Below are 23386 nucleotides of genomic sequence, written 5' to 3' on the forward strand. Positions count from 1 at the left end.
CTGGGAAAAACTCCTTAATGCATGTCCCAGTGGCTAATCAGGGACGCAACTTTTCGCTTATATGGACTTTTTCATTTGAAGGAAATCTTATCTTAGCGAAAATCCAGATCAAGCGGAAAGTGTCTTCCCTGATTAGCCTGTTCAAACTGAACTTTACACACATACGTTAAGCCCAGTTTTCCCAGAACGCGACTCAAAAGATTACCATTAGTGTACTCAACGTGTCTATGCCAGTGTGATCAATCTGTTGAACCTAGTTTGTTCACGTTCAATCATCAAAGCGTGTCACCAGCCCTGGTGTTTTTATTTTGTAAGTCCAGAAATCTGATGTCCGAATGTGATCGATTATGATTTATATCAGTAATTTTAGTTTGCAATGATCGGAATTTTAAGAATTTGGTATGCAATATTTGCTGAGATATTTGCTACTGGAGGGTTTATAAACTATATCAGCTTTCTCACTTAACGGTAAGTACTTAAAAAAAACACTATTATACTTGGGTCATGTATTTTCGTTGATTTTGCAAATTCCTCTTTTTTGCAGAATCAGAAATCGACGAGTTGTCCACGAACAAGTTTTTTTAGCAAGACAAAAATATCCTACCAATATAAATTGTTTTTTCATGTACAACAGTAGAAACAGTAATCATGTTCCATACTTTAGATCTTTTAAACGTGTCCTGATTAGCCATTTGAATTTGAACAAGTCTTGTCGCCAAGATAAGTGAGTATACCACTGCAATACGAGCTTATTATAAAATTATGATATTCATTTAAGTTTAAATCTATTAAATTTAGCTCAATTGCATCGAAAGCTCTAGAGTCCGTTTCCTGAGTAGATCTGCTACTTCTTGGTGTCTTTCAGCGCGATCTAAAGAACGCTCCCACATTAGGGATTAAACCCGTGCCCTTCCGGTCGCTATGCTGACACAATATCCACTTCGCCACTGTAATCTTGATTATCGTTTTCTTAACGTACGAGCGGCGAGCGGGCAGACGGATGGATGGACAGACAAGCGCTGTGATATTGCCACCCACATCGCGCTGAGTGCTAACATAACATTGAAACTATTGAAGATTATGCATTTGAGACGTTCACGGTCTAAAATAAAGCGAGTCAAGAAACCTCGACATACGATACTGTTAAACAAATAGTTACAGTTGACATCGTTAATCGACCAGAGTTAAAACGCCACTCGAGCTACAATTACGTTTTAATTCGTAATAAATCCAAATAAAAAAGGAATCACCTCTCAATATGTTTGTATAACCGCGACGACGAAAATTGGTTTTCTGCCATATCCGGCAGGTGTAGCCCCAGACCTGCTTGCGCAGGTTTGGTCAGGAACTACCGTGTCCGCTAATGAGACAACGAAACCTTGCACGACTTAAAAGTCGACAGGGTAGCTCCTGAGCATACTGCGTAAATAAATAATTGACGCGAATACAGACCCGGATTGCCATATATCGACCGGTCTCAACTAAAAAGCAATCTAGGTAGATAGCCAATATCGGCGACCCGTTTACACGCAGATCGATTGCGATCGATCGCTCTTACAGACTGTTTACATTAGATTTCGCATGTAGAATTCAACAATCAGTCGCGAATATTACGCAAAGTAAAACATGAAATGCACGTAATGTTTTCGGAAATTCATATTTTGTTCTCGGAAATATATATATGCAAAGTGAATATCGCGGTCAAATATTAAATGTTATGTTGTACGCGTCTTTGTGAAGTTTGTATATTAATAATTAACCTGCGGATTTCAGGCAAGATTGGTGAAGTTCTAATTCTTGTGTATTTTTTCACGGGGGTTCTACAATGGTGTTACACGAGTAATAATGCCGCTCAGTAGAATTCGCTCTACGGCCATTTGGTTCTCTAGAAAACTTGGTTGCAGACGGAACGGTGTCCAACAAACGGAAGCAGAAAACGCTGCAACCCGAGGTACGTCAGTGTATATTGTATTACATACAGTACTGTCGTTTACGTGTATACATGTGAGCATCGTTGTGGGAAAACCGAGCTTGGTGCATGTGCGTAAAGTGCCGTCCCTGATAAGCCTGTGCATACTTCAAATGTTAATCTTTGAAGACACTTAACGCACATGCATTTAACCGCGTTTTCCCACAGCGAAACCCATCTATTTTACATAGATAGAACCCTATAATAGGATTTTCTCTCGTAAAACAATCTTTTAACAGCTATGCAAACTCAAAACAACACTGTAAGACATGTCCATCACAATAATTGAGAATATTACATGCAAACATAATCTAAATAAAAACGCTGGATTTTTTGCCATGTTTCTTTCTATACGTTTTTCAGTTAGAAATGCGTAAAATGTCAAATGTTTTGTATGCAATTAAGTTTAAAAATTATAAATTCATAGTGCCCATGAAAAACGTTCAATGTTTGCGGCCAAAGCTTTACAAATAATGCATCGGTAACAATATCAATAGATTGTTAATTTTTTAATTTACTTGTTAAATCTTTAATTTATAATGTATAACATAGTAAAAACAAGATGTGTTTGTGAAACACAATGTCCCCCTATATGATGTTTGACCTTGTAGGATGACCTTGACCTTGTGAAGGATGACTTTGATCTTGACCTTTCACCACTCAAAATGTGCAGCTCCATGAGATACACATGCATGCCAAATATCAAGTTGCTATCTTCAATATTGCAAAAGTATTCATAAAATAAGCCATTTGGGCCACATATATTTGACCTCTGACCTTGAAGGATGACCTTGACCTTTCACCACTCAAAATGTGCGGCTCCATGAGATGCACATGCATGCCAAATATCAAGTTGCTATCTTCAATATTGCAAAAGTATTTATAAAATAAGCGATTTGGGCCACATATATTTGACCTCTGACCTTGAAGGATGACCTTGACCTTGACCTTTCACCACTCAAAATGTGCAGCTCCATGAGATACACATGCATGCCAAATATCAAGTTGCTATCTTCAATATTGCAAAAGTATTCATAAAATGAGCGATTTTGGCCACATATATTTGACCTCTGACCTTGAAGGATGACCTTGACCTTTCACCACTCAAAATGTGCAGCTTCATAAGATACACATGCATGCCAAATATGAAGTTGCTATCTTCAATATAGCAAAAGTTATTGCAAAATGTTAAAGTTGGCGCAAACAGACAGACCAACAGACAGGGCAAAAACAATATGTCCCCCACTACTATAGTGGGGGACATAAAAACAAGATGTGTTTGTGAAACACAATGTCCCCCTATATGATGTTTGACCTTGTAGGATGACCTTAACCTTGTGAAGGATGACCTTGACCTTGACCTTTCACCACTCAAAATGTGCAGCTCCATGAGATACACATGCATGCCAAATATCAAGTTGCTATCTTCAATATTGCAAAAGTATTCATAAAATAAGCCATTTGGGCCACATATATTTGACCTCTGACCTTGAAGGATGACCTTGACCTTTCACCACTCAAAATGTGCGGCTCCATGAGATGCACATGCATGCCAAATATCAAGTTGCTATCTTCAATATTGCAAAAGTATTCATAAAATAAGCCATTTGGGCCACATATATTTGACCTCTGACCTTGAAGGATGACCTTGACCTTGACCTTTCACCACTCAAAATGTGCGGCTCCATGAGATGCACATGCATGCCAAATATCAAGTTGCTATCTTCAATATTGCAAAAGTATTTATAAAATGAGCGATTTTGGCCACATATATTTGATCTCTGACCTTGAAGGATGACCTTGACCTTGACCTTTTACCACTCAAAATGTGCAGCTTCATGAGATACACATGCATGCCAAATATGAAGTTGCTAACTTCAATATAGCAAAAGTTATTGCAAAATGTTAAAGTTGGCGCAAACAGACAGACCAACAGACAGGGCAAAAACAATATGTCCCCCATTACTATAGTGGGGGACATAAAAATATAAACCAGCAATGTTAATATTAACTGAATTTTTTACGGATTAAACAGTCGTATTTTGGCTCAATTCCAAACGAAAGAAAGCGCTGTCGACAAATGCCAAAAAGCACTGAATGAAAAGAGGAAGTTAAAACTGTCGATTCCATATTGTAAATCCGCTAGCTTTTGATCTGAGCCTTAGTTTTCTGGTATCGACCCAGCAACCAAGACCGGACGCAACCGATCCCATGTCAATATGAGGCCTATTGCATGTGCGTTAAGTGTCGTCCCAGATTAGCCGGTGCAGTGCCACTGGATGTTCGCTAAGAAACTACTTTATTAAAACTTACAATACAATTGAAGTTGAAAGTGTCGTTACTGATAAGCCTGCACAGGGTAATCTCAGACGACACTTTAAGCACATGAATTAAGCCCAATTTTAACAGAGAGAGACTCATTTATTCACCGTATACTAACACTGATAGCTTGGTGAAAGGAATATGTATTAAAGGGATCTTTTCACGGTTCGGTAAATTGACAAAATTGAAAAAAGTTGTTTCAGATTCGCAAATTTTCGGTTTAGTTATGATATTTGTGAGGAAACAGTATTACTGAACATTTGCCATGGTCTAATATAGTCATTATATGCATCTTTACACGATGTAAAAACCTAAAAATTATAAAGCGTTGCAACGCGAAACGATTGAATAATTTGGAGAGTTCTGTTCTTGTTTAAATTTGTGAAACTACGAAGATTGCTTATAATAACGTATAAAAGACGCATCTTATGTATGCTTGGCAGGATAGCTCAGTTGGCTAATGCGTTTTTACTTCAGGATTCCGGGGGTCACTGGTTCGAGCCCTGCTGCGGCCTACTTTTTTTTACTTTTTTAAAATTTTATTTTTGATTTTTTACTGGAGCTTTAAAATTTAATGTTTACATTTATCAATATAAAGCATTTAATGACAAACTTCAAAACATGCCAATATCTGTGAAATGGCCCCTTTAAGGTCAAAACCAGTAAACTTTGCGTGTTTTTGCGTTGATTTATAACGTCAAACAATTTGCGATGTACCGTTTATTGTCAGTCAAAGTGTTATGGTGCGTCCGATGCGATTCGCAAGAGGCTTAGTCCGCTAATTACAAAGTCACACGTTAGTATGAAAGAAAGTAGTTTATTACATGATACAGAACGATTCGAAGAAAATCATATTTTAACTGTATTGTGCAGTTTAAAAAAAAGCAGAATAATGGACTACAACTAGTAATGCATTTTTGTCATCGTTAATCATTAATGCTGTTTTTTGTTGCTGTTTATGCAGTTTTGTGGACCCTGTGTTGTCTTTCGGAGGGGGGGGGGATGTTCAACAATTGCATGCTTTTCTGTGTCGTTATCCATATTTATTTCTTTAAATATAATGCTTACAAGAAAATTGTTCAAGCCCAGGCAGATCTCTAATATTCTTTTATTGTATATCTTGAACAAGTAGCCGCCGGTTTTGTAAATTGAACAAGTTGAATTTTGAAATCACGCCTGACTTGATTTCAAATCGATAGAGATATACTTTTGACAGTTTTTCCAAATAAACTGGATATCGATTTTTGTATTGACCTTACATTCTTCGCTGATTTGTGCGAAAAAATATTAATTGAAATCTCAAAGTAAAGATCGAACGCGATAGTATTTACTATCTTATAAGCTCAACGCTATCATTCATGACTTAATTCCAACAATCGCCCAGGGATTAAAGGGACCTGTTTACAGATTGGTAAAGTTACACGTTTAAACATGTTTGTTTATAACTTATACCTGATAAACAAAATTCAATTTTACGCTTGTGCATAAGAAATATAGTAACAATGTCGTTAAAAGATTTACATGAATCAACATATTTAAAGTAACGCAGTCCATCAACAATTTGAAAACGACAACAACAACAACAACACCAACACTCGTATCACTAAGATAGCGTTAGAATTTGAAACCTTAATGGCAAAGTAGCTGGCGAGTTAGATTTTGCTTGCAAAAGACCCGGGTTCAAATCTCGGCGTGGTCGATTATTTTTTTATATTATTATATATATTATAATTATTTTTTCATTAATTCAAGTAGTGTTATATATGCAGCCAATACATGTAATAGCTTTAAAACGAACATATGCGAACAAATCCCTGTGTGACTCTCGAATGACGTGTGTTGGTATGTAATGCTAAAATAATTGGGAAGTATCGGGTATTAATAACATACAGTTACTGATACTTGTTTTTTTTTAAAGATTAACCACTATCTTTTAATAACACATGAACACATGTTATATTAATTGCATAGCCTCAAACTAACACATTAAACTATTTATGATGAGTAAAGGTGGGCGAATATTGTTTATTGTTCCATATTACTAAGGTAATTTTCATGATATAATGATTCGCACAAATGCCCATTATCATAAGCTGTCATAAGAAAAAAAAACGACATACACGTTTTACACTTCAAACTCGTTGTCCTCTGTATCGTGATTGAAGACAAATATATTGTATTACGAATATACCGCAGCATGCGAAAATGTGTCTTATGTCGTATGACGTTAGGTCAATATTCCATTACAATTAGTAATATTGATAAATGTATCCACTCCATTTCCTCTGAAAGAATCGGATTGTTCAAACGCCTCTCAATATATTTAGTTTTGTTATATTTTAAACAAATACATCGTTTACGCCTTATAAGATTTCTTCCGGAAAATAACGTACAACAATGTAACTTGAAATTGCTGTAACGCTGACGATGGTGGTGGTAATTAGTCCTGCCATTTGTTTTCACGGAATAACATCCCCCAAATACTATTTAAATCTTTCACAAAATCCGAAATCTGTCATGAAATCCCTTTATTTGTACATAGAGATTATTGGGTTTGCATTGATCTATTATCGATCGTGTAAACTCGGGTACAGAAGTACAGTCGGGTCCAGACATGCCCCTACCATAGTTATTGTTTGATTGTTTGGTGGAGTGTTTAATCCTCGATCCGTTTGCGCAATCAGTGACATTATTATATATAGCGTCATACATAAGATAGATTCTCCTGATCATATGGTTGATCGGAATGACGTATAGGATATTTTTCGATATGTTTACTTCGGTTATATGGCGAGACACTGGTCAGAGAGGTCAGTACTATTAATTGTTTTACGTATGAAATAACGTCTGCAGTTGGTTTAAATTTAAGGGACTTGTCCACAGTTTGGTAAAATTCAATTTTCAATATTTCTGTCACAGATTCAAGAGTACATGTATATACATTATGTTCAAACAAGAGAAATAACAATCCTGCCGAAACAAAAAAAATATTGATTCATTAATTGAAACTCATCATTCTAAATCCGTTAACAAATAAAGCGTTTGTAAAACTTTTCATAGACAATGTCGAAAACACTTTGAGTATTAATATACCGTTTAGTTGATGAATATATACCGAATCATTCATAGCACATGTGCAGAGCATGTGCTTTTACTTCCAGAGGTCCCGGGTTTGAATCCGGGGTAAGCAGTATATTTAGTTTAACTTAGTTTATTGTTATTATATTTAGTTAAAACTTTTCAAATCATTATAGATTTTGTTGGCAAAAATATGTCATGATTTTTTTCCAAAATACAAAAGTCTATGAACAAGCCTCCTAAATACTTTACAATAAACGTATTTAATTAAAAACAACAACACACACATGCTTGTGTTTACCCTACTTTAGGCCCGCTTCAAGTCGTTTGGTAATGATGTGCAGATTAATTTTTAGTGATACTTACTCATTTGTTTGCATATTTTCATGATACTATCGTTACGTTGCAACTATGTGGTGAATAAACGCTTTCATATGTTGAAGAATTAGAGAAGATCAAGCGTGATTGCGTTATCCATAATTCAATCGAGATCAAACTTCATCATAAGTCGTCCTGATCTGAACAAAGTATGAAATTGAGCTTCGATCTGGGAAAATGGGGCTTATTGCATGTGCGTCAAGAATCTTCACATATGAGCGTGTGCACAGTCTAATCTTTGACGACGTTTTTCGTTTTTCATTACTTTCATCAGTTTGTTAATTCTTTGCTGCTCAGAATCTAATTGAAAATGTTTATATTCAACCACTGCACAACCAAAAAAGCACGTGAGTAACTCGCAGGCTGTTCATGTTTTATGCTATTCCCTGCTCGTCAGTATATTAGGTTTGCAAATGAAGCCTTAAATAATGAATCTACGAAGAAATGTATTAAATGTTATTCTCTAATGGACTACACACGCATCAAACCGTGTATCTGCGTGGTTTATTAATAAGTGACTGTCGTCCTCTTCAGACATGACGGGTCTGAGCTCCCTTAACACGCGGTGCCTGCACACGAACGACAAGCGTCTGCTGCGGATCCTTTTGGCCGCCGCTTGCCTCTCCCTCTTCCTGCAGAAGACTTTCTTCGAGCCGGATCCTGGTATCGCCATCCGGAAATCCGAGGTAGAAAACATACACGTGTTCAATGGAAGTAGTGTTCTTAATTGTAATCTGATAAAAAGTAACACGTGCTTCTAATCTTATTTCGAGGTTTCTCAATTTCAACACATTTCATGTAGATCATTCACATTGTGACAGGCAACAAAGGAAAAAGGAAATGTACTGTTTTAAAAACAAAATACAGTTGAGCTATAAACAAAAAAAAATAAGTAAAAAAAATGGAAACAAATAGAGAGCTTTTTAATAGGTCCGATAACCTGATAAGAATAGGGCGCATGGGTTCTTAGGTTCCTGGGAGAGGGGGAGGAGGCTATTGAATCATTACCAACCATTTAAAAACACATCGAAAGGCACAGCACATGTTATAGTCACGTGTTATTTGTACACTCACATGATTTAGCAGTCATGTTGCTGTGTACGTCTGTACGATATACCTTTGTGGATGTTTTTTTCTCAAACAAAATACTTGTTTCGCTTTGGTGTAGGACGCGTTATGCTGTCGTTTGGTATTGTTGTGATAGTATGGTTAACGAAGCAAATTATTCAAAGAAAAACAGCAATTAAGCGGAAGTTACGAAGTCACGTAACGTACATCAGAAAAAAATAACATACATGTATGCTGATTGAAAAAAAGTTCGCTTGACTGGAAACAATTGAACCTAAACATATTTCAGAGTGATGCGTGCGCCGTTTCTGTCCCCCTCCATCTACATCGGCCTTTGGAATTCCGCTTATTTTACATGGCGTTTAACAATAATGACCTTAATCCAATTGGTAATATATTGTCATTCTAATTCAAGTGGCCTTAACTTCTTCCACACGGTCAAAGTTTGTGACTTGAACATCTCGACGGGAATATAACTCAGACGTCATTAACCCATTTATGCCTAGTGCCTAGAAAAAAGCCCTTAGCAAACATCGTAGACCCAGATGAGACGCCGCATGATGCGGTGTCTCATCTAGGTCTGCGCTGTTTGCTTAAAGGAATTTCTGTCAGAAATATTCTAAATATAGAAATAAATATACTAGACACCCCTACTTTTGGAAAAAAATTGATCCAATTTAGTAGGATGGGAGAGTCCACTAGGCATAAATGGGTTAATTGTTAACAGCATGTAATATTTAGCATTTTGGATTATATACATATTAGAAGATAGTTTAATCAATCAATTATACGACACTTCGCTTTTATGGTATTTCAAGGAAGTCGCTCCTTAGCGAAAATCCCGTTTAGGCGTAAATCGTGGTCCCTGATTAGCCAGTGTGGACTTCACATGCTAATCTCGGAAGCCCGGCTTGCCAAGAGCATGATCTCCAGTGTAGTTTGCTTCAACCCGTCGCCATAACAGAACACCAAAAAAAATGGCATGTTTTTGTGCGTGTTTTTATCTCCATTCGTTTTGTGATCAGCACTACAAGCTAACTCAATAAGAATACTCATATCGACTCATCAATATTCAATATATACCTTGGAAACCTGATATTTCTAGTATGTGTTATTTTAATTCCATTGTATAACACACTGAAATTGATAATCGTTAGTTATGATGTGAACAGATGGAATGGAAATACAAATATTAAGGGATGAATATTGATTTTAAACAGTTATTGCACTTTAAAGAAAATATTGCTAAATAGTCCATTATTTGTAAAAGACAAAATATTGCGATGCATGACTTATTTCTTTTTAAAGTACCGGTACTGATATATCCGATGTTTTTAGATTTTTCTAATCCACAAACTGACTCTGGAAATATCACTTAGAAGGAAATGTCTAGGTTCTTTCAACCACCTTACCGAAATATTGTCATTACGTCATTAAACGAAAACTGAACGAGTCTTTTATAAACTAATGTAGCTTACTATCGGTTTGCTCAGCTTCTGCGATAAGATCTAAGGTATATTTTATAAATTAATGTTTGCCGCGCTCTGGGATAGCGGGCCTTGATACATGTGCGTAAAGTGTCGTGCCAGATTAGCCTCTGCAGTCACCACAGGCTAATCAGGGATGGCACGTCTCGCATGTAGATAATTTTTCGTCAAAATGAAGTATTTTCCCAACGAAAATCAAGTCTAGACGGAAAGTGTCGTCCCTGATTAGCCTGTGCGGACTGCACACGCTAATCTGGGACAACACTCTACGCACGTGCATTTGCCTTCGTTTTCACGGAGAGATTCTCATATATGTTTGCCCTACATTTCAGAGCGTGTTGGATGCAAGAGTGTTCTTCACCCCGAATCGCACGACTGTATCTGCAGGTCACGATCTTACCGTTGTCACCGCTTTCTTCGACATTGGCCCCTTCGAAAAGGGGTCACCGGGGAACTACTTCACGCGCACGAAATATTACCTGTGGTCGAGGTCACTCATGCATATCCAAAATCCTCTGGTTGTGTTCACTGACTCGGAACGGTTCGCGAGTCATATGAAGGAACAGCACAATCGTTCTATGGAGAATGTGCGCATCATTCTCCTGAACAGAAACTCTTCGTGGGCTTTCAAACTTCGAAATCAAATTGAGGACATTTTTAACTCCCCGGGCTATCCGAAACATCTCCCAAATACGGTCAATGCAGAGTACGCATGCGCGCAACTTGCCAAGTATGACGTCATGGCACGCGCGGCGCGAGATAATTATTTCAAAACAAGATATTTTGCGTGGGTCGATGTCGGATATCTTAGGGAAAGTCGTCTGGAATCCAAATTCTACATGAAGGCGCCGAATGGCTTTGATGACAAGAAAATAGCAATGGGTTTGATAAACTCATCCCTTTCAATGTCTACGCCTGTAAATGATATTTTCAAGGAAAATATGGTGTGGGTTGGTGGCGGACTATTTTTGGGCGAAAAAAGCGTCATAATACAACATGAAAAACAGTTCAAACAGGCCGTGGACTATTTTATCTCCGTCCGTCTCATCAATACTGATCAACAAGTTATTTACGCCATGTTCAGTAAGGAAGGTACAAACGTCCTCAAACCAAAAGTAGAACTGCAAATTTACAGGCCCCCAGGCGATAATGAGTGGTTCTATTTGGGCACAATAATGACGCACATGATGACGTAGCGGGCACGTGATCAAGCTTCGACGCGTTGAAGTGCATAACATGTATATTGATCAGTCGCATTCCCATATAATAGTATAAATAGAGCGGTTATTACATATCAACATTTCATTTATACTACTAGTATGTTAACATTTAATGTTGTGTATATTTTTGAGTCTCGCTATGGGTAAACAAAGCTTAATGCATGAGCGTAAAGTGTAGTCCCTGATTAGCCTGTGCGATTTACGCGGGCTAATGTGGGACGTAACTTGACGCACATGTATTAAACCCCGTTGTTTTCCTCAGCGAGGCATAACACTATGTGAGATTCCTTTCCATGGCCAAACAGTGGTGCTAAAAATGTTCAAAACCCGCTCAGTGGAGCAACACGGCAATGCAGTTTCGAATAGTCAAGTGTAGTCAAGTGCTCTAGCCAAGTGTAGTCAAGTGCTCTAGCCAAGTGGGTATTAGTGACCAAAACTGTCGCAATATCGACGCGGTCGTCAAACTGTTCCCGACGATCGTTCGATGAAACGCAACACTAATCTTGCCATGACGTCATAATTGTCGAAATATCAAAGATCTTTGATAATCTGTTCGTCATTATTTAAGTTATTAAATTATCAATGTTCAATCAACAATTATTAAACTAAGATTAATCATCATCGTTGTGTTTATGACAAGGCTTGTTACACGTATAAGGACATAACCTCTTCTATCCCTTCATCGGTGTTACGTTTTACTTGTCAATCAAAAACTTATTAATTGTTCGACTCTCGGTTAAAATAGCAAGTTTTTAATTGTATTACTCTATTGTGCTTTATTTTTAATAGTATTTTTTCATATCGTAATTACTCTTATTCACTTTTATCTTTTATAATTTTTTTTATATATTTATAAACAGTTATGTTTACCGACATTTTTGTTTGAAAAATTGTAAATTATAATTTTGTTAATGATTTTCTTATGCGTTTACATGTAAATATAATTTATTTTATATCACACATTTGTCAGGTTATGAATAGTCATTTGGTTTCGAGTATTTCCTTCATTTAACAACAAAGTATTGTTGATAATGAAACTACATAACTTTTTATAGTCTCATTATTTTATGTTTGTTATACAAAAATATGGTATTTTATAATAATATACATTTTCTCAGATATTTTTGCTAGTGCCGACTAACAATAGCGTTTATACGTTTTTGTGGTCGTCTATCAAGTTTGTAGCACGGTGCAAGATTGCATATAAGTGACATTATATGTTGTTATTCTTATTAAGTTACTTTTAAACGAAAATAAGAAAAAAAAACAATAGAAAACGTGTAAGCATGACATTGATTTAAAGCACATTTGTTATATTTTTGATAATATTCTTAATAACTGTTAAAGAAAATAAAGTTTTGTGTTCGCCACACACGTATAAATAAATTTGCATATATTTCTGATCCAGTTTTTTCCATTTATTTTTTCTTCAGTTTTTTTTCCATTTTAAAACAAACAATTTCAACAGCGATATCTATTCATAAGTGCGTTTGTCTATCAACAAATGCAACAGAATAATGTGGTAATATCAGTACCATGAAACACTCACCTGAATTAAAATCAACCGCCCATTCGAAAAAAATCAGCCATCTTTATTACACATTAACATCATATTCATGTTCAGACCCGCCTGATGCTTTGTTTACGTTCAAACACTTGTACTGGCCTAAGTTATTTGTCTGTCTCAGATTTAGGATTAGCTGCTATCAAACGCTTACACAAATTGAGCCTCACTCTGGAAAAACGGAGCTTACTGCATGCGCGTTAAGTCCGCACAGGCTAATCAGGGACGAAACTTTCCACCTTTAATGTTTTTTGTTTGTTTGAAGAACGTCTCTCCATTGCGAAAATCCAGTTTATGCTGAAAATGTCTTCCCTGATTAGCCTGTGGGGCGACGCTATACGCACATGCATTAAACACCGTTTTCCCAGAACGCGCCTAAATTATATCGGTGGGTGTGACTGAATGTTGGCGTTAAGTCTTGTAGCAAGCCGACAAGGCTGTGCTAATGCACGTAGGCACATCGTTAGTTCAAAATCATTAGGAATGGCATAGGTGTAGAGCGGACAAGCCCTATATTAGCACTTAAGTCCTAAATATGTCGACTTCAAATTATGACCTTGGCCATGACGGAAGCCACGTTGTTCTCTGGCTCTAATTACCGTTTCATGTAGGTAAAATTTGAAGCAAGTTATTTCGATTTTGTTCAATACATGTATATATATATATATATATATATATATATATATATATATATATATATATATATATATATATATATATATATATATATATATATATATATAGCGGCTGTATAGAGCCGACATGCCATATTTTCATTCAGTGCTATATTTTTACTAATGACTGCAAAGTCGACATTGAAAATGAAACTAGCTGCGTGGCTCTTGCACACGACACATCGTTTTATATAATTGGGTTGTGGTGACAAGTCTTTTCGTTTTTAGAAGTCCCAGTGCCAATGTGACACACAACATACATCAATAGTAAATATGAAAACTCAGACCATAGTTAACACCCTTTACCCAACGAAATTTTTGTAATTTAAAGAATTAGATGCTAGTATGTTCTGGTAGTATGTTGCATAATAATAATAACTTTATTTCATGAAGAATTCACATTAAGAAATAATTTATTTTTTACAATGTGGTCTTCAGTAACAAAACACAAGTTTATATTTTGAAACATGCATACGAACATACAAGGGAAAAAAGATAATGAACTATACAGTTAAATGATATAATAACTTCCTTATCAATTCCGACGACGTCGACGACGACGAAGACGACGATGACGATGATAATGATGACGATGATGATTATGAATATACAAAATATGATACAAAAATCAATCTTTCAAAAATCAAATTTTCAAAATAAATCACATCGGACACATCACAACAAAGTATTAACATAGAAAAATTACCAAATGAGCATGCATATATATTAATGATTTGTGTGTAGGTATTCTTTAAATTTTATTTTGAATGTAGTATTCGAAGACATTTGTCGGATGCTTATTGGAATTGAATTCCATATGGTTCGTGACCGAAACGAAAACGCTCGTTTTCCATAATTTGTCTTAAACGGAATAAATGATATATCAGTGTGTGTGATGGATCTAAGAGCGTACAAATTGTTATTTGAGATATGAATAACATTATTGAAATAAGAGGGCATTGCGCCTATTACAAACTTATGAACAATAGATCCAATTAGGAAAGTACATCTGTTATTGAATGTCATCCAACCAAGTTCTTTGAATAAGGGAGCTGAAGGAGTTGAATATGGTTTATTCAGTATTATTTTAGCAGCTCGTTTTTGTGTCAAATGTATTTTACGTTAGTGTTACTGTGTTGCTGAACACCATAATGCGCAACAATAATCCATAGTCGTTAATATATATGAGTTGTAAAATAGTTTTCTTGTTTCATGGTTAATAAAATAGTTAATTCGTTTTAATAAGGCCAGTTTAGAGTTAAATTTACGACATACACTGTTTATGTGCGATTGCCATGTAAGATGCTCATCAATCGTAACTTCTAGTAAATTAAATTCTTTGGTTTGGTCAAGGAGAATGCCATTAATATTAAGTCTAAGCTTGTCAGTAGAACTACGAGCTTTTGATAAAAGCATACATAAAGTTTTGTTTGGATGACTTGTTATTAAAGGAATACCATGTTGCTATACTGTCCAAATCGTTTTGCAAATTTAATTGTATATTATGAATGTTATAATCCGATACGTGTAATGTTAAATCGTCTGCGTAAAGATCAATTGTTGAGTTTTTAACGAAGGATGGGATGTCATTAATGTAAATAAGAAATAAAATTGGCCCAAGTATAGAGCCTTGTGGTACACCGGTTTTGATATATTGAAACGACGATTGTCTGGAACCTATTTAAATACACTGTCTTCTATTAGAAAGATATGATTTCATCAAAGCAAGAGCATTGTCAGAAAAATGGTACATGCTGAGTTTTTCAAGTAAAATGTCATGATCTACTAAATCGAATGCTTTCCGGAGATCCAGGAAAATTGATCCAACCATGCGACCAGAATCAATATACTGTAACCAAGAATCTACAAGGCGAATCAAGGATGTTTGACAGGAATGATTTTGGCGGAAACCAGATTGGTAACTGTGGAGTAGTTCATGCTTTTCAAGATGTGATTTCAGTTGATTTGTAATGTGTCTTTCAAATATCTTCGAAATTGTTGGGAGAATAGAAATTGGTTTATATTTGTTAAGATCACTTTTATCTGTACCCTAATGTATTTGCAAAACAAATGCATCTTTAAGCTGGTCAGGAAAAATTCCAGCATTTATACAATTATTAATAATAGAAGTAATCGGACCTACAATGGTATCCCCACACTATTTGAGAAGTTTAGCGCCAATATTGTCTATTCCGGCAGCTTTGGATATTTTGAGAGAGTCTATTATTTTCCGAACGTCAAATATCGTGATTTGAGGAATGTCAAATACATTAATTTCTATTTTTTTGTCTAAAAATGTTTTAAAAGTTTGATAAATGTTTGGGTCATATTTTCTTTTCGAAACTATATGGGAAATGTTGATGAAATGATTGTTAAACTCTATTAAGATATCATCAACATTTTCAATATCTTTATTATTTATCCTTATATTTGTTCGAAGAGTTAGTGAAGTTTGTGGTTTTGTTAAAGCATTAAGAGTATTCCATAGATGCTGAACTGATGCATTTTCCTTCACCGATTGGTTATAAAACTGCCTTTTACTTTGTACAGATTCCATGTGTTAATGCCCCACCATAGATGATTTACCCTGTCCATAGATCCTGTCAGGCATAATATTGTTCAGCATGGATAAATTTTCGAGCAATGAAGCAATGAAGCGATGTCAAAATAGAGGGCACATTTAGAAGTGTTTCGCATAGTAAGAAGGTATGTCGCGCAATAAAACACGGGTCGCTGCGTCGTCGGTTGTGGCGTCTGTGTCATCGGCCACTGCGGGAAAACGGGGATGAATGCATGTGCTTAAAGACTCATCATATCCTATTACACCGTTAAATTATATGTCATATCTATAAATGTTCACTGTTATATGTTTCAAACTTGTAACAATACAAGCCTGTAATTGTTACAAGGGCATCACCTGTTTCTGTTAATGTTCTCATTAATTATTAATCCTATGCTTTCTTAAGACAGTAAGAATCGTTTTGTCCATGCTTGCCCGACACTCTTTTTTAAATATTTATTTGCAAACAAATCCAGGGGCACGCCACAAATTGAGCATCGTTATACATCAACCTCGTTCTTGAAAAAAGGGGGGCTTATTGCATGTGCGTTAAGTGTCGTCCCAGATTAGCCGGTGCAGTGCCACTGGATGTTCGCTAAGAAACTACTTTATTAAAACTTACAATACAATTGAAGTTGAAAGTGTCGTTACTGATAAGCCTGCACAGGGTAATCTCAGACGACACTTTAAGCACATGAATTAAGCCCAATTTTAACAGAGAGAGACTCATTTATTCACCGTATACTAACACTGATAGCTTGGTGAAAGGAATATGTATTAACGTCAAAATAGTTAACTTTGCGTGTTTTTGCGTTGATTTATAGCGGCAAACAATTTGTGACATGCACAGTTGATTTTCTACCACAGCGTTATGGTGCGTCAGATGCGATTCCCAAATGGGTTAATCCGCTCATTATAAAGTCACGCGTTAGTATGACAGAAAGTAGTTTATTGCCTGATAAAGGACTATTCGAAGAAAAGCCTATTTTAACTATATTGCAGTTGTAAAAAAAAAGCAGAATATTCACTACAAATACATGTAGTAATGATTTTTTTGTTATTGTTGTTCATTATTGCTGTTTTTAGTTGCTGTTTATTTAGTTTTGTGGACCCTGTGTTGTCTTTAAGGGGTGGATGGGGGTAGTTCAACAATGACATGCTTCTCTGTGTCGTTATCCATATTCATTTCCTTAAATATAATGCGTTCACGAAAATTGTTCAGGCCCACACAGATCTCTAAAATTATTGTATTATATATCTTGAACAAGTAGCCGCCGGTTTTGTAAAGTGAACACGTTGAATTGCGAAATCACGCCTGACTTTTTAACAGTTTTTCCAAATAAACTGGGTATTGATTTTCTTATTGACCTTACATTCTTCGCTGATTTGTGCGAAAAAAAAGATTCAAATCTCAAAGTAAAGATCGAACACGAGAGAATTTACTATCTTATTTGCTCAATGCTATCATTTATGACTTAATTCCAACCATCGCCCAAGGATTAATTAAGGGACCTGTTAACAGATTGGCAAAGTTACACTTTTTAACATGTGTGTCATTCATTCCAATTATAACTTATAACTGATAAACAAACATCAAATCCACACTCATGCTGTATATTGCATGAGAAATATAGTAACAATGTCGTAAAAAGATTTACATTAATCCAAATACTTTTAAGTAACGCATTCCATGAATAATTTGAAAACGACAACAACAACAACACTTGTATCACTAAGATATCGTAAGAATTTGAAACCTTAATGGCAGAGTAGCTGGCGAGTTAGATTTTGCTCGCAAAAGACCCGGGTACGAATCTCGGCGTGAGCGATTTTTTAGTACACTTGTTTATTTATGTTCATTTGTTTGATTATTATTTCAATGAATGTAGTACGGTATATGCAGCCAAAAAAAAAGATGGTTTTAAAACGAACATCTGCGAACAAGTCCCTATATTCTCAAACGACGTGTGTGGCAATGATAAGCAATTATAAATGGGAAAGCATTAATAGAATACAGTAACTGTTTTTTTTTTGTTTTTTTTTAAAGATTAACCACTTTATTTTGATAAAACATGCACACATGTCAGAGTAATTGCATAACCTAAAACAAACAGAATAAACTATATATGAAGGGTAAAGGTGGACGAGTCTTGTTTCTTGTTTCATATTACTGGGGTAATTTTCCTGATAATTATAAAGCTTCACACAAATGCCCATTATCATAAACTGTCATCAGCAAAATAAAACGATATACAGGTTTTACACTTCAAACTCGATGTCCTCTGCATCTGGATTGAAATCAAATATATTGCTATACGAATAACCCGCAGCATGTGAAAATGGGTCTTATGTCGTAAGACGCTAGCGTAGCTCCAGATCAGACGGCGCAATCGCACAGCCTGTCAGGAGCTACGCTGTCCTCCTTAAAGTCGCGTAATGTTTCTTGGTAAAATTAGCGAACAGCGTAGCTGCTGTCAGGCCGGAGCCTGCTGATCACGCTCTACGCTGGCCGCATAGGGCATAAGATACATTTTCGCTTAAAGCGGTTAATATTGCATTACACATTCGTATAGTAATATAGATAAATATATCCGCACATTTCTTCTGAAAGAATCGGATTGTTCAAACGCCTCTCAAAATTATAATGTTGTTTTATGCTATTTAAAACAAGTTAATTGTTTACGCCTTATGAAATTTCTACCTTATCATATTGAAGGGGTTGCATTCTCCTGGGTAAAAACATACAACAATTTAAATTGCAGTTGCGGTAACGCTGCTGATAATGGTGGTAATAATTAGTAAACTGCTGATGTTGTTGCAGCAGCAGCTGCTGCTGATGACGATGATGATTGATTTTCATTATTAAGATTTTATTTATTTGAACGTGTCACCGTCAGATATTCGACGTCAGATGAATACAATTAATACGTCTTCTGCAGTATATATTAAACACTTTGACTACTTATATACCGTAGTGAAGACTATATACCGAATCATTCGTAACACATGTGTAGAGCATGTGCTTTGACTTCCAGAGGTCCCGGGTTCGATTCCGGGATAGGCAGTATACTCGTATTTTGTTTAAATTTATTTCTTGTTATTATATTTAGTTTAGACTTTTCAAAACATAGATGTGTTAGAAAAAATATTTCATGCTTTTTTCCAAAATACAAAAGTCTATGAACACGCCTCCTAATTACTTTACAATTAAACGTATTTAATTAAAAACAACAACACACACATGCTTGTGTTAACTATGCTTTAAGCCCCTGGAATCCGTTTCAAGTCGTGTGGTAATTATGTGCAGATTAATTTATTGTAATACTTACTCTTTTTTTTGCATATTTTCATGATACTATAGTTACGTTGCAACTATGTGGTGAATAAATGCTTTCATATTAATTTTTTTTTAGCGAACATCAAGCTTGATTGAGTTTGCCATAATTCAATCGAGATCGAACTTCATGATAAGTCGGCCTGATCTGAACAAGTATGAGATTGAGCCTCGATCTGGGAAAACGGGGCGTATTGCATGTGCGTAAATAATCTTCACATATGAGCCTGTGCACGGTATACTCTTTGACGACGTTTTACGATTTGAAAATGGTTATATTCAACTACTATAAAACCAAAACAGCATGTGAGTAGCTCGCAGACTGTTCATGTTTTATGCTTTTTGCTGCTCATCTGTATATTAGGTTTGCGAATGAAGAAAAACACATTAGTCTACGAAGAAATGTATTAAATGTTATTCTCTAATGGACTACACACGCATCAAACTGTGTATCTGAGTGGTTTATTAATAAGTGACTGTCGTCCTCTTCAGACATGACGGGTCTGAGCTCCCTGAACACGCGGTGCCTGCACACGAACGACAAGCGTCTGCTGCGGATCCTTTTGGCCGCCGCCTGCCTCTCCCTCTTCCTGCAGAAGACTTTCTTCGAGCCGGATCCTGGCATCGCCATCCGGAAATCAGAGGTAAATAAACATACACATGTACAATGGAATAAGTGTTTTTAATTGTAATCTGAAAAACAATTGACGCGTGCTTCTTATCTTATCTCGAGGATTCTGAATTTGAACACATTTTATGTAGATCATTTACATTGTGGCAGGCAGTAAAGGAAATGTACTGTTTAAAAAAAATAAAAATGTTGAACTAGAAACCAAAAAAAAAAACATTTATTGGGAACAGATGGAATGGAAAGGCAAATATAAAGGGATTAATATTGATTTTAAACAGTTAATGCACTTTAAAGAGAATATTGTCCAATAATACATTATTGGTTTATGTTGCGATGCATGACTTATTCAATAAAAAAAAACTACTGATCTAGCCCATGTTTTTAGTTTTATGAAAATTTTCTGATCAACAAACTGACTCTGAAAATATCACTTAGAAGGAAATGTCTAGAACCTTCAACCACCTTACCGAAATATTGTACACGAAAACTAAATGAATATTTCGAAAATAAATGTAGCTTTCTATTGATTGCCTCAACTGCTGCAGTAAGATCTACGGTATATTTAATAAAGTAATGTGTGCCGCGGAGCTTGATACATGTGCGTAAAGTGTCGTCCGAGATAAGCCTCTGCAGTCACCACAGGCTAATCAGGGATGGCACGTTCCGTCTGTGGATAAATTTTCGTTAAAAGGAAGTATCTTCTCAACGAAAATCAAATCTATGAGGAAGGTGCCGTCCCTGCAGTCCGCACAGGCATATCTGGGATGAGACACGTTCATTTGCCTCCGTTTGCACGGAGAGATTCTCATATATGTTTGCCCTACATTTCAGAGCGTGTTGGATGCAAGAGTGTTCTTCACCCCGAATCGCACGACTGAATCTGCAGGTCGCGATGTTACCGTTGTCACCACTTTCTTCGACATTGGCCCCTTCGAAAAGGGGTCACCGGGGAACTACTTCACGCGCACGAAATATTACCTGTGGTCGAGGTCACTCATGCATATCCAAAATCCTCTGATTGTGTTCACTGACTCGGAACGGTTCGCGAGTCATATGAAGGAACAGCACAATCGTTCTATGGAGAATGTGCTTATCATTCTCCTGAACAGAAACTCTTCGTGGGCTTTCAAACTTCGAAATCAAATTGAGGACATTTTTAACTCCCCGGGCTATCCGAAACATCTTCAAAATACGGTCAATGCAGAGTACGCATGCGCGCAACTTGCCAAGTATGACGTCATTGCACGCGCGGCGCGTGATAATTATTTCAAAACAAGATATTTTGCGTGGGTCGATGTCGGATATCTTAGAGAAAGCCGTCTGGAATCCAAATTCTGCATGAAGGTGCCGAATGGCTTTGATGACAAGAAAATAGTTATGGGTTTGATTAACTCATCCCTTTCAATGTCAACACCTGTAAATGATATTTTCAAGGAAAATATGGTGTGGGTTGGTGGCGGACTATTTTTGGGCGAAAAAAGCGTCATAATACAACATGAAAAACAGTTCAAACAGGCCGTGGACTATTTTATATCTGTCCGTCTCATCAATTCTGATCAACAGGTTATTTACGCCATGTTCAGTAAGGAAGGTAGACAAGTTGTCAAACCAAAAGTAGAACTGCAAATTAACAGACCCCCAAGAGATAATGAGTGGTTCTATTTGGACACAATAATGACGCACATGATGACGTAGCGGGTACGTGATCAAGCTTCGACGCGTTGAAGTGCATAACATGTATATTGATCAGTCGCATTCCCATATAATAGTATAAATAGAGCGGTTATTACATATCAACATTTCATTTATACTACTAGTATGTTAACATTTAATGTTGTGTATATTTTTGAGTCTCGCTATGGGTAAACAAAGCTTAATGCATGAGCGTAAAGTGTAGTCCCTGATTAGCCTGTGCGGATTACACGGGCTAATGTGGGACGTAACTTGACGTTTAACCCCGTAGTTTTCCTCAGCGAGGCCTAATTCTATGTGGGATTCCTTTCCATGGCCAAACAGTGGTGCTAAAATGGAGCATCAAAGCAGCGGCTATGCAGTTTCGAATAGTCAAGTGCTCTAGCATACCGTAGTCAAGTGCTCTAGCAAAGTGGACATAAGTGGCCAAACTGTCGAAATATCGACGCGGTCGTCAAACTGTTCCCGACGATCGTTCGATGAAACGCAACACGAATCTTGCCATGACGTCATAATTGTCGCAATATCAAATATTTTGGATAATACTTGCAGGTGTACGTTTAACGTCGTTTTACTTGTCAATCAAAAACTTACTAATTTTTCGACCATCGGTTAAATAGCAGGGTTTTTAATTGTATTACTTTATTGTGCTATTATTTTAATAGTATTTTTTCATATTGTTATTACTCTTAATCACTTCTATATTTTTATAAAAAATATATATTTATGACAGTAAAACATTTGTTTTTGTAAAATTGTAAATTTTAATTTTGTTAATGATTTTCTTATACATTTGCATGTAAATATAATTTATTTTATATCACACATTTGTCAGGTTATGAATAGTCGTTTGGTTTCGAATATTTCCTTCATTTAACAACAAAGTATTGTTAATTATGAAACTACATATCTTTTTATAGTCTCATTTTTTTATGTTTGTTATACAAAAATATGGTATTTTATAATAATATACATTTTCTCAGATATTTTTGCTAGAGCCGACTAACGATAGCGTTTCACGTTTTTGTGGTCTACTATCTAGTTTTGTAGCACGGTACAAGATCGCATATCAGTGACATTATATGTTGTAATTCTTATTAAGTTACTTTTAAACGAATTAAGAAAAAAACACTAGAAAACGTGTAAGCATGACATTGACTTAAAGAACGTTTGGTATATTTTTGATAATATTCTTAAATAACTGTTAAAGAAAATAATGTTTTGTATTCCCCACACACGTACAAAACATTTGCATATATTTCTCATCAATTTTTTTTATATAAAAAATTTTACTTCAGATTTTTTCCCCTTGTAAAACATCCAATTTCAACAGCAATAGCTATTCATAAGTGAGTTTGTGTATCAACAAATGCAACGTAATAATGTAGTAATATCAATACAATGAAACA

At 35.9% G+C, this 23386-nt stretch overlaps 1 protein-coding gene across 3 annotated transcripts; it reads left to right on the plus strand.

Annotated features, from left to right (window-relative positions):
- Positions 1-1543: 1543 nt before the first annotated feature.
- LOC127842927 (uncharacterized) lies at positions 1544-22700 on the plus strand. 3 transcript variants are annotated; one of them, XM_052372727.1, is made up of 3 exons: positions 1544-1951; positions 20147-20298; positions 21117-22700. In XM_052372727.1, the coding sequence occupies exons 1-3, from the start codon at positions 1846-1848 to the stop codon at positions 21978-21980; spliced, it is 1122 nt and encodes a 373-aa protein (XP_052228687.1). In that variant the 5' UTR covers positions 1544-1845; the 3' UTR covers positions 21981-22700. The 3 variants fall into 3 exon arrangements, with proteins under 3 accessions (XP_052228687.1, XP_052228686.1, XP_052228689.1); XM_052372726.1 differs by lacking the exons at positions 20147-20298; positions 21117-22700 and adding exons at positions 8282-8433; positions 10635-12341 and having other exon boundaries at positions 1554-1951; XM_052372729.1 differs by lacking the exons at positions 1544-1951; positions 20147-20298; positions 21117-22700 and adding exons at positions 7015-7101; positions 8282-8433; positions 10635-12342.
- Positions 22701-23386: the final 686 nt, after the last annotated feature.

Source organism: Dreissena polymorpha, chromosome 8 (assembly GCF_020536995.1).
Source record: "Dreissena polymorpha isolate Duluth1 chromosome 8, UMN_Dpol_1.0, whole genome shotgun sequence".
Lineage (NCBI taxonomy): Eukaryota > Metazoa > Mollusca > Bivalvia > Myida > Dreissenidae > Dreissena > Dreissena polymorpha.